This window comes from Helicoverpa armigera, chromosome 20, assembly GCF_030705265.1.
Source record: "Helicoverpa armigera isolate CAAS_96S chromosome 20, ASM3070526v1, whole genome shotgun sequence".
Taxonomy (NCBI): domain Eukaryota; kingdom Metazoa; phylum Arthropoda; class Insecta; order Lepidoptera; family Noctuidae; genus Helicoverpa; species Helicoverpa armigera.
Window position 1 is genome coordinate 5,858,090 of NC_087139.1, and position 18,701 is coordinate 5,876,790.

At 34.2% G+C, this 18,701-nt stretch overlaps 1 protein-coding gene across 1 annotated transcript in view; it reads left to right on the forward strand.

Annotated features, from left to right (window-relative positions):
- Window positions 1-7,161: 7,161 nt before the first annotated feature.
- The window catches only part of LOC110373390 (cell adhesion molecule Dscam2), a 76,020-nt gene continuing 64,480 nt past the window's right edge, over window positions 7,162-18,701 (forward strand). Inside the window, exons 1-2 of the mRNA XM_064039800.1 lie at window positions 7,162-7,589; window positions 13,190-13,231. Coding sequence (XP_063895870.1) covers window positions 13,201-13,231 — 31 coding nt within the window. The 5' untranslated portion in view covers window positions 7,162-7,589; window positions 13,190-13,200. The remainder of the gene's footprint in view (window positions 7,590-13,189; window positions 13,232-18,701) is intronic.

Genomic DNA, 18,701 nt, shown 5'->3' on the forward strand with positions numbered 1-18,701 from the left:
TGAAGTTGGTAATGTACTGACTGGTATTACTTTTAATGTTTGTATGAAGCTTGGCTGTTTAAAAAAAATTGGGCAACCTTTTTGTAGGGATAATAATGTTATTTGCTATAATGACAAAAAAAAATAGGTTTGATGGGAGTGACCCATAAGTATACTTACCTACGGCTATGGGATTGTTCGCAAGAATTACCGTGGCCGTGGTACATAAAAGGCTAAAGAAAGAACATGATGAGTTTTGTTCAGTAAGAGTCTGACACTCCCTCACGCTGTACCCACAGCGGAAATCATCTCATGATTTCCCATCAAACAAAGTATACTTACCTACGTTATGTTGGAATAGTCGTAAACCATAGATGTTGTTTTCTGTACTTGAGACGAAAACAATGTTATTGCACATGGCGGGTGGCTTGATGCATCGACAAAATAGTTTACTGCAGGCACACCTGTGCTCAACCATTCCAAGAAAATTGATGTGTTGGTATGTCTTTTTAACTGAGTTTCCAAAAAGGTCCTTAATTCGACCACGTATTTACGTTTTCAAACGATAACGTTGTGTAATATAAAAAAAAAACAAGTTTAGTGAATTTTTTATATATTTTATTTCTATCACATCAATCTAACCTTAATCATATAAAAAGAACTACTTATCTCCACTAACAAAATCGTCGTTATTTATTTAAGTCTAAAAATATCATTACGGGCGGCCTTTCCGCGGCTCATTTTATTCGGAAAGCACTTTAGGTCAAATTGAAAACATTACGGGAAAACGTGTTAGTTGGGGGGTCTGATCGACTCATGCCGGGACTCTGATGGACCCAGCTCTAAGATATCGACAGATTTATATATTTTATCAAGGTTTTGTCGACGAAGTATGTACGTAATGACGAACAAATACGACGCCAAATGGAGGTACATTTTGGCTTTTTATTAAGGTTCTTATTTAGCTCAGTTTGACGGTTTTCTTTTTATAAGAAATTGTATCATAAATAAAGTGGAATTATAGGAAAGTTGGACGGGATGAATAGATGGTTTGGTTTCACTGAGTGGTAGGTATATTAGTTATTGAATACGAGTGTTATTTAACATGCTTGAAATAAAATACTCACGACGTTTATTAGTTATTAACTGTCTGTAAAAGATTTTTTTCATGTATACGTGCATTGTCGTTGTATGAGTCTGCGCTCCCGAACTTACGCATACAAACGCAATATTAGTACATTCACACAAGTATGCTCGCCCTTTGTCGTGAAATAAAACGTTTGTAAAATTACATAATTATGTATGTATGTATTTTACTCGATGCAGAGATGAGACTAAAAACTCCATAGAATTTAGCAACAAAATATAAATGTTTCCTAGCCTCATCAGAAAGTAGCATCTAAAGTGTTCTTCAGTATATTTTTATTGCATTTCATAAACTCCTGTAAAAGGCTTAGTATCTTTCGAATGCGGAAACATTTGCTCGCGTACTTCTGAAAGAAACAACTTGCGGAAATTCAATGTACTCTAACGGCAGGTAAATAAGGCTATATTTACATTAGTAAGTAGTCTGGCCAGAGTTTTTGTGGTTATTTGTGAGCTCGTTTTAATTATACATGTCTGCATTTGAATAGATAATGGAAATATCGCAAGGAAGGAGGAAGTAATTTAAATAGATTCTAACTAAAGAATAGAATAATAGAATATCATTTATTTGCTTGAAATATCTAAATCTTTTTATTTGTGAAAATGTTTAGAAGTGACAAATCAACAGCGTTGTTAATGTTAATAATAAATATTTCTTTGTGAGAACAAACATTTGGGAAACAATGATCATGAATTGCCACATACCGACTATTATAAAGAGTGGATGATTATTAGTTGATACTTCATCTAAACATCAATTATGATTGTTTTTTGTTCTTTTGTACGATGTGCACATACCGTAGGAATAGTTTATTTCTGTGCAGAGAACTATGGAAGAGAACAGTTCCGAATTCAGTCAGGCGTAGCATGTTGTAGCTACGAAGTCGTAGCGGCGTAGCACCGTAGCCGCGTAGTATTCACACTCGTACTCAGAAGTGCAGAGTTATACCTACGTCACAACAAAAGTACATTAGAATTAACTCATTTTTATGCAATGTATCCTTATTTCACGAGCGAAGAAACACTTGTTTGCACGTAACAAAAGTATAACTCGAACAAAATTTGCATAATAAAATCGTGGAAAATAAGATTTCGTGCAGACTCGAACAAACTTTTTACGCAATGTTTGAACTTTTGGAAAAACAAATCGGGCGAGAGATGCTTCTTTTATCATATTTTTAGCATATTTTATGTTTTACAAATAAGTTGGGACGACTTCCGAATCATTATTGTTCGTTGTCGTGCGTGTGAAGTTTTTCGTTTGTTGAAGTTTGGCAGCGCGACTTTTCTTTTATTAAATATGTTTGTCTGGTTTGAAAAGGTCTCGCTTCCTACACAAAAACACTTGGCCACTTTATCTTTTGTGACAAGTTTATCAAAGCTCGTGTTTATTGCTGTGACAAGTTTTGTTCGCTTTCAGATTATTTTTACAAAACGACAGTTAAACCATTCTTTTGTGAGCTACAATACAGACGCAGACAGGCGTCAACCTTATGAAACTTTTGTTTTTATAGTTCGTTGTAAAAACTACTTTGATATTTGTACAGTATAAAGAATATCTATACGTTATATTTTAGAGGTAAATTAATAATTCTCTAATCGTTATTAAATTTAAAGAATACACTACTAGACACTACGCCAGAAATACTTGTTTAAATGTACTCATAAGAAGCAAAAAGTAATGGCAATGAACCCTAAAATATTTCAACAATCCTATATTTACATATTAAACCAAAAATGCGCCCACGAATACTAAGAAGCCATTGGAATAGCCATCAACAGCGACTTAACTGGAAAGAATCGCGCATTGCTGCCAACTGCAGAACATAGCTATTTATTCAACTAAAGTTCACCAAAACACACACTTAGGAGACGACTCCTAATAAATAACTAGTGATACCAACTTAAAGCTGTAAGAGGCTGCAATAAGTAGGTTTTCTTGCGTGACTTTAGGGTTGACAGACTAAAAATTGAGTTTGGAAACTTTGAGCTAAGTAGCAAGAGTACAGTACAGTATGTACCTATGTATATAAAAGTTTAAGTCAGTATAGTTTTACTGAAAAGTAATGAGCTAATTTAGTTTACATAAATCACTACGTAATTAAGGCTTATTGCTTTTGTTTAGTGTTTCATACGGCCCATATAGAGTAGAAATTATATGCTTTTCATTTCAGCGCACCCGTAGGTATAAAAAGTAGCTCATGTTCTTTCTAAGGCTCTCGATTATCTATGTACATTTTTTTTAAATTTATTCTGTGTTTTTAGATAGTTTAAAGTACTAGTTAAGATTTTAAGATGTATTTTCACAACCTCATAAAGAATCCAAATGTGTTAGCCAAACGTGAGATAATCGCGTACAAAGATACATACCTACAGACCAAGTATCCCCTTTTTTGATGTCAATTAAAAATATATTTAAAATCGGGACGAAATATTGACTCTAAGGATCAGCCCTAGTAATATCTTAGCTAGTGGCAAAGAGAGGCGGTTGCCAAAACCGCGACACAACCGCTGCGTCTGGGGATTAAACATTTACCAACATAGACTATTGTCAAACTGTCGCTGTGTGCGCGCTCATTGACATCCTGAACACATCATAGTCTATTTGAGTGGAGTTTATACTGGATTTTAACGTTAAATAAGGGTTAATATGTATGTAAGAATTTGTTCTTAGTTTTGATTCATCAACAGTTTTTTTTTTAATTGATTTGTCCTGTTGTAAGTTAGTGATTGGCAAATGGGACTATGATGAATGAGGATTTTGATACGTATGAATTCATTTTTCCGTACGAGACTGGCAATTTATTTCATTAAGTTTTAGATAGTACTGTTGTATGTATAGATTTAATTGTTATCGGGAGAAGGCAACTTAGCACTAAGTCAGTTTAAGACAGCTGTAATTAAACTAATAAGCATACATACATATAAGAAAAGTTTATTTGGGAAAAATAGTAATCATTAGTTGAATCACGTGTTCAAGTATCGGTCACTACCAGTCATACAATACGTACAATAGTAGTCAAGAATGTTCAAATAATGACTTGGAACATGGAAGCTACCTATCTACATATTTTGTAATTGAAAACCAAATATTAACATTCACTAAGTCAATTTCATACAAACTTAAAAGTTACCATGTTCTACGTTTTAATTAAGTGAAATAATCTAATGAAGCATAAAGTAGTAATATGATTTAGTAACTAGTTTGTGTACAATTGGAGCAAAATGCGGTGCATTCTACCCAACTTCATCAGCATGTGGTGTGAAATAGTTACAACTTTGTATTTTGTTCTTATAGTTTCAATTTATACTGGGTTAGTACCTAACTAAGCAACTGTGCTATGATTCTTACTAGTTGCATTTAGACTATAATGTGGTTAAGGCTAACATTAGACTAACCTTATTTAGAAGTTGTTTACTTGATCAAAACAATAATTAAGATTGGCGAAAAAAATTTAATTTTTTCTTGTAAGAAAACTAGTATATTTTTTGTAGTTCTATTGATGTTCCTAATTTAAATTCCGATCCATTGGATAAAACAAATGAGAACTGTAAAAGAGCATTATTTTACGTGAGTTTAGTTACGAATAGGTACCTACATATTAGATCCGCTGTACACAAAAAAGTTATATCTTAACAAATATAAGAATATAAGGATAACTAAAGACAAATAAAAACAAACAAACCCACACATTAGGTAGAAATCTTTTCTCGACTCAACGGTAGTTAACCGTCTTTTGGGAATACACCGTAAAAGCACCGTTAATTGATTGCAAATTAATCTACAAATTGGGTCTCTATTGAGGACTGTTAGCTAATACTAAACACGGTTAAACGTTCACGAATTATTTTATGGTAACCTGCGCGATTCCACTAATTTTACTTAAGCTACATAAGTACGATTCACATCCGATTGAGATCCAATCACGACTCAATCACATAATAGTAATACAGCAGACTACCGTATAGACCAAATTGCATACCAATCGCAAACCAATCGAATGTCATTGGAATACGATTGGTCTTTTATCCGTAGCAGAATGCCCGATATGGTTAAAACTGATATTGCGATTCAATTTCTATTCAATTTTGACATTATAAACTTAGCAGAATCGGACCCCTGCTAGCTCTAATACTAAACACGGTTAAACGTTCACGAATTATTTTATGTTAACCTGATTTTGCAACGTTTGCCGACGCCCCCACGCAGAGTCTACAAAGTATATTTATGATTAAACTAGGGGTAATTATGAGTTCACAAATATTGGGGCTCTAGAAGTTAGTGTGTGTAGTTGGTGGCGCTCAAATTGCGGTGTCGGCGTTTCCTTTGAACGTGTCATGAGGCGGTTAAGACCTAGTGTGGCTGAGGTTGAATGACCGTAATTTTAAAATACCTGAAAAACATTTTATACGGGTTGCTTTCCCGCGGTATAGGTAGAAATCCGTATCGGGATTAAATATAGCCTATGTTATTTGAGAATAGTGTGGCTACCCAGCAGAGAAAGAATTTTTTAAATCGGTTCAGTAGTTCCGGAGACCTCAGACATCAACATTTTTTTCATTGATGTTCATTTTTTTTTCGTGCATTTTTTATTTGAACATAAACTATATACCTATTTACATAACAATACCTTATATTAGTATAGATTAAACAGAATTAAATGATTTATTTTTACCATTTCTTAATTTACTAAAACTCTTTACCACTTGAAACAGCCACATATTAATAATTTTACTGTAACCACTCTCTTCTTTAAAAAAAAGCAATTTTAGCAATACTTAAGTGTCGTAAAGCGAAATCGAGAAATAATTCCTGGAAACTATACTGGGGCGCTTGTAAAGCTATCTGCGTTGCTCGGAACGTATGTGTAATCGTTCAGTCACTATGAAATTGTCAGTTCAGTCTGTATTTGTTGATTACCTATAGATTGAACCTGTATTTGTTATTTGTATTCACATTGAGATTGTTGATCAGGCGTATATATGAAGTTTCGCTGATTTTGTTTAAGTAGGAGTTAATTGGGTATTGTTTTCCTAATATACGGAAACACCCCTCGTGTCATGTTGCGGAGATGTAATGGTGTACTTCATTAGGATCTGAGTATAAATTCTGCATCTCTATGATTAGTCTATTTTACAAAAAAAAAGTTGCTAGGACCATATTTCTCTTTCCTTTCAGTTGACTTCGTTCATTTCAGCACAACAAAACAGTCTGACTGCAGTCAAAGTTCGCTGAAAAGCCCTCTATGTGGGGCATTTTCCCGAGTATTGAGAATCGACTATAAATATGTCCGAAGCTGATAACCGAAACAAAACTGAACGAACACAATAAAGTTCCCAGCAATAAAATAGGAAATGTAAAATTAATAAAAAAAGACCAACATGCAATCGATTACGGACAGTATGTTGTGGAGCGACGGTGGATAGTAATAAAGAGTGATCGATGCGTTGGCCGCGGCCCATACTCACCCGCATCAGTCCCGCACTCGCCCCGCACTCGCCCCGCAGACGCCCCGCAGACGCCCCGCTATCGCCGCGCGGTCCACTGCACCACAACTGTCGTAAATTCGAAATGACGTCGACGCCGACACCATGGTTTGCGGACGCTAAACATAAATTTCTTTATCTGATGCCGCTATATCAGCTGCTCATATGTTCTGCGATTATTAGTAGCAACGAGATATGTTGAGTTTCAGCAGCTGCTGAAGGTAAACTATAAGTTGGAGTATGAGAGTTCACATGTCGAAAAAGTATGAACATTTTTAGAAGCAATCGCATGGAGTAGCACCTGTAAAATAAAATAACGATTGCGATACACTCCCAGCTATATCCCAAGCGAAATCGCAAGAGATAGAAATTGATAAAACATTTCAAGCGCAAAAAATATAACTCACAAAAATGAAACTCATAAATCGAAACGAAATATTTCGTGGGTCGGCATTCAGAGCATTGCGCTCAACTACAGAGCGAAATAGTAGAAAGGAAAGGTATAAAAGCTTTACCCTTTCTAAAAACACGTAAATAGGAGCGCGGGGCGTTCGTTTGGTTCGGCTTCGGCGGCGCACACACGCGCGCCACCTACACTGGCCGCGAGCCTTACATACGGGGAATAAACGACGTGAAATGGGAAAAAAGTTAAATATGTATGAGTGCGGGTAAATATATAAATCGGTATATAAAGGCGTTTATATAAAATAGATGGGAGCGCGCCGGTCGCGCTGCGCTCGGCTCAGTCGCGTGCGGACCTCGCAGCCGCCCGCCGCGGACCACATCTCTCGCCTCCCGCTCGCACCTCTCGATGTTTTCGCGCCAGTTTCTTCCGAACACATAAACAATGCAAAACAAACTTTTCATTATGTATAAAGTATATCCATGACTAATTTACGCCAGAGACAGTGTTTTTGTGTTATGACTTAAGTTTTTCCTACTTCACGTGGTCGGCCGGCGGAAGTTTTCCCAACTTGGTAAGTGTTTATAAAAGTTGCCGCAAGTTTTACAGCTAGTATGAATAATAAGGCACTTGTACTGTACATCTCGAAAGTTTTAAATTATATTTGAAGAATTTATGAGTAGCCTCCTAATTGTTAAAGTAAATATTTCAGTGAGAAAGAGTAGAAAATCTGTGTATTGAAAGTTTGTTCAAGTCTTTAAATAGATTTTTACTGAACCATTGTAAAATTCGAAGTAATTTTATGTTCATAAAAGTTATTAGTTTAAATACTGAACATTATAGTTACGATTGATCCAGTTGTGGAAACTAAGTTTATTTAGTCAAGATCTGTTAATTAATTCGGATGATGTTATTACAAAAAAGTTGAACTAACGTTTGACACGTGTTTCAAAAATCCAATACAAAAGTTTCTAAAGGTTGGACTGCTCGACTGCTTACACCACAAAGCTTCAATTTTTTGGACGTAATATTTTCAACAAAGTTTTTTCATTCTTCATAACTTACTGAGAATTTCACGAAAAACACATCCATCAACGAAATTGAATAACAAGAAATATTTTTCGGCAAAACGATCAGTTGCTACGAATATTAATAGCGGCGCAAGCATGGAAACAATTTGTTTTGTCGGCACAAACAGCCGACAGTTAAATTAGTACGCCCCCAATGAATGTCGACGCTGAGGCTTAAACACACGCTTATTAAACATAGTAGGCTCCAAAATTGACTATATTAACATCCTCCAGCACCATTAAACGGGGATTAAATAAACTTCATAACGAACGGAGTTAAACCGCTTTCGAAACTTCCCCAGAGTGTTTTCAGAAATGTCCATTTTTGTTTCTTTAATAATAGAACTAAAAGAAAGTCGAGGAAAATGCTCAGATATTAGCTGTAGCTTAGCTGTGTTTTTTAAATTAACGTTTCTGGTACAATTTTGTGAAATTGAGCTCTGTGGAATTCCAGCGCTGTGTCGATGAAACTTGGGAATGGTACTGAGAGAATATTGAATTTACTTTTTTTATGAAATACCGGGAATGAATGCAGCACTGATATCCGGCATTAAATCCAGATAAAACTGCATATGATTTCGCTTCGTATTTCCCGTGAAGGACTTTTTGGTATTCATTATTCTTTTGTTTTTTTGGATAATTCAGAAAGGCTTATCAGTTCATTGTTCTGCTTGCCGGTATGTGATATAAATCAAGTTTCTGTTGCTGCAAAAGGCTTCAAAGAAACATTTTAAATAAAAATAATAGCTCACAATATCATATTATTTTCCTACAAGTAGTACATTTCTTTCCCTTTGTTATAGAGATTTCTCGAGTGAAGTTATTACCTTTTTCTCGTTATCATAGTGTTGACACTATATTATTTTAGAAAGTTATTAAGTTTTACTGAGGTATAAGTTAGAATTAGCCGCTCGTATAGTGTCTAGTGTTGTGAGGATCATAAATAATTACTTTAATGTTCTTACAACAGTTTTAGAAGCACCTGCCCGAGTGTGCTTGCATCACACTTTCAATATTCATTTTAAACTATTAAGGATCCAAACTTGGTAAATAACCATAACTAGTAATATAGTTCGGTATACTTAGTTATCAATAAGTAGGGAGCTGCCGCTTCAAACGAAGAAGAAGCAGAGAGTCACTTTCTAAGTATTATATGTAGGTATGGAGGTATTCTATTACTACTGTAATGTAGTTATGACTTGAGATATAACCTGTCTTCTAAACTACTTTCCGCACTTTATATTATATATGTTATTCAAATAGCTACATTACCAAAAAACCGATTAAGTCATTTTTGAGTGAATGAATAACACAACCCATCCACACCTCAACATTGCTATAGAAACATACTCGTATGAGAAAGTCAGGTTCAAATAATAAATGATACCTATATTTTTTTCGAATGTGATCAATGGGTGTACCGCGTTTACTGTACATAAAACTTTTACAAGATTTACACAAACACAACATCTTATCGTAAGCGCAATCCGCGCGGTCCGGCAGTGCCTATGTAAAAGGTTGCAGCGGATTTCAACGCCAAGCGCGGTGCTGTCTGTTCCGATTTTCACCTTCTACAATACCAATACCGAGTGAACTGCTCAATTAATTTATAACAACCACTGTTATGGTTCGCACGTTATAACAACCATATAACCATATATAAATCGGGGTTTGAAATAGATATTCTCTATTTCAAATCACGACCGAGAAAATTTTGTTTGTACTTCTTACTTCTATACGAACCCGGATAAAAATAGTCAATAGCCTTCCTCGATAAATGAGCTATCTAAAACTGAAATATATTTTCAAATAGGACCAGTTCCTGAGATTAGCGGTGAACCCGCTAACAGCAAACAAACTCTTTAGCCTTAAAATATTAGTATCGCCCTATACTTTGAAATATAATTTTCAAAATTATTTTTCCGTTAAGATTACAATATCCATCAATTAAAATTAAGTTACAAAGTTATCTAAGGCTTAGTTCGTGATTAAAATTCCTAGCTAATTTACGTTAATACTACAACATTTACGCCTTAATGGATGACGGTTTACGGCGGGACGTTTAAAAAAGGAACACTGACTGACGGACGGATGGACGTTCATTATGCCTAGTCTGATATACTGAAATTGAAATAGCGGACTTTTAGTGCCAGAAATAGGTGAAAGAATTTTTGTAGGAAAGAAGAAGGGATTTTAGTGATAGGCTTTATGAAAGTAGTCTTTGCCCGTTTTAGTAAAGAAATTAGACATACTAGGAAAGAGACAAGTGGATACTTTTCGTCAGTTAGGTAGGTAAATTTTTACTGTTGACATAATTTTAATACAACGTCGCTTACACTTTTGACAAAAAACTACATACCTACAGAGAACACATCTGATTTCCCCGAAGCTACTGAACCGATAGGAAAAATATTTATCCATCTTTACTGTCTCCGAACGACATACTTAGGCTATAGAGCAGGAAAAAAATCCCATTGGAACCGGGTGAAACCGAGAAGAACAGCTAGTTATCCTGTTTTTTAAATAATAAATTATTTTTACCCCATACAACCTGTGTGCTGCGTCGCGTTCCCAAAAGATTTCTTATCGATAAAATATTCAATTTCGTTTGAATTTCGATAAAATATTCAATATTCGACATTCAATTTGGCGAATGAATGATATTCAAATTGTCGAAAGCTATTAGTACAATAACATCGTTACAGGAATTATCGAGATAATGGTGTTAAAAGTCATCATTCACGTTATTACGAAACCGAATCGAATTATTCAATTACGTGCGCATTCATTTTCTACATTTTATAATTGAATTGTTAACCTGATATTTTAAATGCTCTCCTCAAAATTTATATTTATATCTTTACAAACAATTCAATCTAGCAACACTTTTGTTTAAACTGATTAAGAATCTTATTTAGAAAACTACAATTTTCTTAGCATCTAGCTCTGTATTTACTAGAAAATGTTTCACACAGATACTATTTATCTACTCGTCTGTTAGTGGCAGTACTTCAGTATCAGTATATAAATAAACTGTTTAATAATGTACTGCCATTAGTAATGTACACGATAGATTCAATGCGTTCGTCTCGATTGCTTACAAATCGTTGTTTACATTCACTTAAATATTTCGCAGAGAGCTCCAACCTTAAACGTGGTGTATACTTGTATCTCTCTTCATCAAATATTAAAGAGTGTTACGAATTGATTGACTTTAATTTGCTTTACATGTTTCATTGATTTTTAGTAACTAGGCATTTATATAACCCTAGCTTCCGTGATCGGTTTCATCTATTTACTGAGGGAAGCTTTACCCACATTCGGATAAAAATGAGCCTATATATAGGTATGTTATTCCGACGCATAAGGTACTACCACGTATCATTAAAATCCGTTCAGCACTTCGTGCCTTTAGACGTAGTAAACTAAGTTCTTCTGAATAAAATTTAAACTATGACTCTTTCAAGTTAGCTTTGGTGTAAATATCTCTCAGTAAATGACTTCGGGATACCTGGTAATAATAACTTGGTAAATAATACTTATCAAATATTTAAAAAAATAACTGATCTAATTATCTAAATCTCAATAAATTTTACCTTTAAGTTAAGTTAAATAAGCATAATTATGACAAAGTAAATAGCACATAGCTTTCATAATTCCAGTGCCGTGTCGTCAAAATAAATATCAATAAATAAGTGCACGAATCGAATCAGATTGGCTGATCTGATGCGAAATATCCAAACGTATTACTCAGATATCTGATAATTCAATCAAATGTAAAGCGACTTTCGTGGAAGGTATTTCGATAATAATTTCTTTGTTTCTCTAAACAAAAAATATTGGTGTCTCATTGATGTCACATCTGATTTATTTTAGTCACGTTACGATTTAATTTATTTTAACTAGGTATTATAAATCTGATTAAAACTATAAGTAACAATAGGTGCGTGTTATTCCATGAAGAATATTACTTTCTCGTCTAGATTTTTGAAAACAATCCTTCATGTAAATTATTTTGTTAATGAGATATAGCTTTTACTTTTCGTGTCTCAAAACAGTCATAACAAGCAACTTTAATTACAAGGATTCACTCTTTTAAATACGACTTAAGTATAGGTCATAAAGGTCTCAAAGTATAGGCTTTAACTGCTAATTGCTGTTTGTACGATCAATGTATAGTAGACATTAGCCCCCTTACTTATAAAATCTCTAATCACCTTCTAAGCAACATTTTAACTAATCACTACTTAAAGTCTTAAGTAGTGATTAAATGTTAGTTAAGACATGCTTAAGCAACGTTTATAAGTAAGAATTTTCTTAAACAGCCCTTAAGTATTACTTATATTTAATTCACGTTTATAAGTAAGGCTGCAGCCTAGAGGTATATCGTATACCTACGTACATAGTTAATATTACATAGTTGTAGCTCGTTTCCGTAATACCTCGTCATCGTAGATCCAAGTCGGTAGGTACTTGCTAGGATATCGAGATATTCATATTTGTCCGAGGAGCTCCGAAGATTTACATAGTCATTTGTATATTTTGTCCTTATATTGGAAAAGGTTTTGTCAGCTACTTGTTTAAAAATAGGACTGGAAACTGCAATGTTTGTGAAAAGAGTACTTTCTTTTAAAAATGGCGTCACTGTACTTTATTTCAAATATGTATTTAAATGTGTAATGTTTTTTCAATACACTTCCTTGAAAACTTGTCACACTTGTGTAAAGTGATATTTACCTCAATAGTTATTATCAATTCGCCTATTCTTCGACTGGCACAAAAAGCCCGGGAAAGAAACAAAATCCAACCATACTTTACATTTCAGTAGCTTTTTGCGAAAAATGTCTTCAAATTTTTTGTAAAGTGCAGTGCAATTTATTTTTGGTAGTTCCCCCGTGTATTGAAACACGCTATTTGGCACAAGTGCGGATTTATCTTTACAAAGACAAACTTAGCCCGCTTATTTCAAAATGTAGTTACTATTATTTTTATTATTTGAAAGCAGACATATAATATATCTGTTGTTGTAATCAAGAAGTACTTATTACTATACATATATTTTTCACAAATTCTTAATTGTAACACAATTTTTTTCTCATTACAGATTCCCTGAAAATGATGCCTATTTTGATACTGGCAATATTCGGTGAGTAATCGCACATATAATAATGTTTGTAGTCAACAGCCATTCATTAAGTATTGGAAAAACTGCAATAATTTACGGACAATTAAGTGAGAGCTGTTTATGGAAACCGCTTATTTTCCGGAACGTTGGAGTTTGTTAAAGATAAATTATGCTGCTGAAGAAATTAAATATTTCGCTAGGGTACGCCTAGTAACCTTTTTACTAAAGCATGTTTTTGTTTTGGTTACTTTTGAATAGCATATGTGTGATTGCATATACAAAATCGAGGTGGTGGATGCCGCAAATCAAAACACTTAATTTAATTTCTGAAAGCTTTATCAATAATTCCGATAGTTTCCACTTTCTTTTCTTTATTTGATCTTGCGATATTTTTACTTTATGGATAAAAAAAAGTTAAGATATAGTAAAGTAAGGTATAGATCTAAATTCGAACTGCTTGGAAACTTTTAACATTCCTCTTTGAATCTATCATCTAGTGTTGCTTCACCTAGCATATTTACCCATTCTCTCAGTCTACAAGCCTTTAACCTTATTTACATATAATACAATGTATCTACAAGATGTTATCGCCTACGGTTTTATTATTATCTACCGAACTTTAGCAAAACAAATATTAAGATTTATGAATGTTGCTTGCAGCCTAAAGGCAGTATATCTTAGAGTTTAATAGCCTATAAAATATCGTTAAGTATAATGTTATGAGGTAAACACGGTGAAAGACGATTCTGATGTTTTATTAACCGGCTGTGTAGTTGTTGATATGGCATTGTTTACGGATTAACTCGAAGGAAAAAATAGGTACACTTTATTAAGGACTTACCTTTGATTTTTTTTGATAAATTCAGGATTTTAGAAGGGTCAGTTTATAGAAAATTCTATATAAGAAGGACGTGTAGGTTCCTTTTCAAATGTTAATGTTTTTATTGTAAAAATATTGATTTTACTAATCTTACTTCTTATCAACTAAGAAGTAATACCATCCAGATTAGCGGTTTTAATTATTTTATCGATTCCTATATTCATAAACAAAGCTGCCAATTTCCAATCAGTGATCCTTCCGTATTTTTTCACCTCATTACTTTAAAAGTTACATTGTCATTTCGGAAAAGTTATTAATAAACCATTTAATAAAGGGAAAATCACGGTCCTTTGTCAGTTTGTGGAGGACAATGTTGATTGAGTCCCTTCCCCAACGATTGTTTGCTAAATACCTGCTTAACTTTCCAAGTCTTTTTTTATTGGGTAAAATAAGTATTAATAGCATCTATATTTTTGGACGATAAATCCTCTTTACTGTTCCTGGAATTTGTTCATACGTTGATTTGTTAGTAGGTATTGGACATAATTTGTATGGAGTGCATGTTAAAATTCAATCTCTGATATCAAATTAATGGATAGTTGGGATATAGAAATCCGTCGTAGATCAATAATCTCCACTATTTAGTTCCCTTGATTACAAGGTTCGCCCTTCACAAGTTATTAGTTTTTTTTTAATTCCATTGTATTCAAAAAAAGTTCATGGACTTCTTAGTTAGATACGGCTTCAAATAGAGGTAATGTATTTTGTAAAAAAAAAACAATAAAATTAAAGTATGTAAAAGCAAAATAAATTGACGCCCTTATTCAATTTTACTAACAGCAGGTTTCCAAAATTCCAAGGCACTGTTGCTCCAAAATAATTTGCGAACCTCGTGTCTGTCTGTTGACACAACACAAATTGGTGTTCGATATAACTGCAACACTATGTAATACATATATGAGGTATATTGCAGAGGTGCCCGACACATTTTCACCAACCGATGCAAGAGCACGGTCGTGATTACCTTGCGTTAGTTTTCGTGATAAAATAGCTAAATATGGAACGAACAAAATATGAAAATATAAGGCTTTGAATGTGCTGAAATATGAGACCATCATCTGTGAAAATGTTAACTGCCCATCGCGGTTTACAGATACAGCCTGGTGACAAAAGATTAGATGGATAGTAGGGCCTTAGTAATAGGGTTTCGTTTTAGGCTTTGGATTGGAACCCTAAAAATACAAAGAGTATCGCTAACAGGTTCTATATTTATAGATACTAGTTTGCCCTACACCCGGGAACTATATAAGCAGCCTAGGAGCCTCGCTTTTGTTCTCAATTTCAATACGTGTACCTAAAAACCTTTCACCAAACTACTTCTTAACCTTCCAACCGAGACTTAAGCCAAAAAAAGCTTAATAAAAAACCTTAAGACCCCGTAGAGGTTCTTTAGTTAGTTTAACGAGACTCCGAGTAAACACCAACACCAAAGGTTCACGCTTTGTACGATTCAATCAAAGCCTTACGAAGCCAGTCTGGCATTTTTTTTTAAATCCCTAGAACACGCGAGCGACCAGCTCCCGTGCTAATGGAATTAGTAGAAAAAAGTAAAAAAACCAGTTTTACTCCCCAGGTGAAAATTGCGTTTGAATGACGAAATTTAAATTAGAAAACGTTCGTGTTACATTTAAAGTGGGCCGGAATTAATTTTGTGCTGTTTTGGTATAATTTTATATGTGTATCCCCAAAGTTAAAGGTGTGTGTAATAAAAAGGTAGCCCCGAATTTACGGGGAATATGTCTTTTTATGTTTCAGTCAATACTTTTCGTTGAATTAGTCTAGAATTAAATTATTTTATTGTTCTTACGACGACATTGCAACAAATGGACTAGTTACTATGTATCGCGTATATTTATTTAGAGATTTTTCTGGAGCAATATTGTAGGATCAGAATAATAAATACGTTGTCACATATGAGGAGCCTGGCACGATTGGGAGCGGTACCTATGAGGCATGCTGGTATACCGTTAGAATGTATAACATCCTGCCTCTTGACACAGTTACTCAGTTCCTCGCCCTTGGGGAGCGCCGGACCCTTTCTGATACCAAAACTACTCACCCGAAGTGTGTGCATCCAATACAAAAATATCTCCATATTTCCCGTCATTCCGACATATCAATTTAATGGTAGTTGTGTCTCGTTTAATGCAATTAAAGGATTAATTGAAACACAGGGCCCTTCTCCCGGCAGTCGAGTGCCGAGCAGCGATCGCTGGCGACAAATTGCCTCTCTAAAGAGCGCCGTTTCATATTTCTGAACAAGGAAACAATTTAGCTGCGAGAACGTTTTCGTGTCGATTTTTTTATATTCCTCTCGAGGATGAGCGGAATATTAATGAAAATTGACAAGCGCAAAACAGTGCCGCTCTGACCTCAGATTTTCATGGAAACAACTTTCGTTAAAGTATTGGTTTATAAAATGAGGTTGCTAGTCTAGTATTTTATGAAAAGGAGTATGATATTTTTGTATGAAATACTCGGTGCATTTTTGCAGAACTTTGTTTAAATGATTAATTATTCATTAGATACGAACATTGTCTGCTTAGGAAAAACTTTGTGTGTTTATGCGGAAATCCGTTTCGAAGTCGTGAATATTAAAGTTGTGGGTTTACCAAAACATATCAAACGTAGGTACTTTAGTATATTTTTTCAATCGTAACAAAAATATAACTTTATTTATTGAATCTTAATTATAGTGGAAAACACAAAGTGAAACGTGTCATAAAAACATAGCAAACACATTTTTTATTACGTACTTTGCAAACGGGAAGGCAAAGGAATGAACAAAAGCGCGAATGTGTGACACAGACTAAAAAGAATAAAACAAGAAAGGACAGAGGTAGCACGGTGCATTTCGTAATTACTGTCCAGTTAGCGACACATTTTTTATTCTATACCTAGCTTTGTTTTTTAAAGTTCCAGGCCATATGCTTTAGGTATGTATAGTCTGTTTTTTAATCTCGTAGACTAAATTGACACTTGCAAAATGTCAAACTTTCTAATAATTTTGCTAGCTCTGTGGTGCAGTGTTGTACTTACGATACCGGTTCGTTGAATCGTAACTTTTAACAATAAGTCATCCTGAAATAATGGGCTTATCCTTGATGATTACGCATGGCTTTGCGTGGTCAGATATCCCTGGCAGTTTGTAGCACGTCGTACAGCCATGTGTACGTACGTGAATTTTAAATATAAAACTTTGAATGAATATTAAATTCGTCTATTATAGATAAAAAGTTACGATTCAACGAACCGGTATCGTAAGTACAACACTGCACCACAGAGCTAGCAAAATTATTAGAAAGTTTGACATTTTGCAAGTGTCAATTTAGTCTACGAGATTAAAAAACAGACTATAGTGTGTAATAAAATGCTGACTACTGGTACTTAACTCCACCTGCTACGATATTTCTTTTGTTTCACTTGAAAAAGTACGTACTAATGTATTTTGTGTACCTAATGTAAAATCCTAAAATTGCGAAAGTAAGTCTGTCTGTCCGTCTATCGCACTATCAAGCAAAAACTTCTAAACTATTAAAATTTTTGGTACACAGATAGTCCATAGATAGAGCTTGAGAAAGGATACGTAGGTATATCTTCGTGCGGGGAGTTGTTCTCAAGGAACCGCGGGGAAAAGTTCATTGTCCATAATTATAAGCTTTTTCTTGATATCTGTGTATACTTCTGTTATGTTATTTCTTTATTAGCTTTCAATATAAGCTAACTGAAAACAATAAAGTAACCCAAACCCTTTATTACCCAATATTATTGTTGTGTCCTTAGGCGACTCTTATTGGCCGCCGTAGGGATTTGGCCTTATTTTAACCCTTTAAATAACAGACCTACTTCGACTGAACATTCTTGCTTTGGTTTTGTTACGGGTTAATAATCTGTGTTTCTATTTGATGTTTTGTATTGTTGACGGTTGGGTTTTGATTCACTTTTAAATTTAAAAAACAAATTAACGAGTTGATAAGCATTTTTGGCTAATTAGTAAGTTATGTATGAATGAGTAAGAGATATTCCATAAGAAAACAAGGTGCCTTATTAGGTTATCCCACAAGGTGACGTAAAATAATATTGGTAATTTTTATTTTCTTAAGAGCAGGTACTGTTGATGATGTTTTGTTCTTTAATTTGAATCAAGCTATAAAATATAAAGCAATATGTATATGTATCAATAATACTTATTCTGATTCTCTAAAACTTATACGGAAACGTTTCTAACAATGTTGGTATAATATTTCAGTTCTCAGTAAAATATTTCAACGTCGATTGTCAAGTTTTGTCACGTTTCCACTAGTATTATCAGTTACAGGCATAAATGTCTTGATAACTGTATTTATAGCCGTATAGTCTGTTTTTGCTGGTTCCTGTAGAATAAGATATCTGCCATCGATTTTAAGGAAAACTCTGGCTGATATTTGGGACCAAATCTCTTCTAACACGTATTAGTAATTACGAAATTATTATTGGTGTACCACGATCCTTTATAGCTTTCTTCTTACCTAGATAATTAATTACCGGCAGTCTATACCAATTTAATTCGGTATCATAACAAAGAGTTTGACATACCTATAGTACCTACCTTATTTCTTAGCCACAATCATA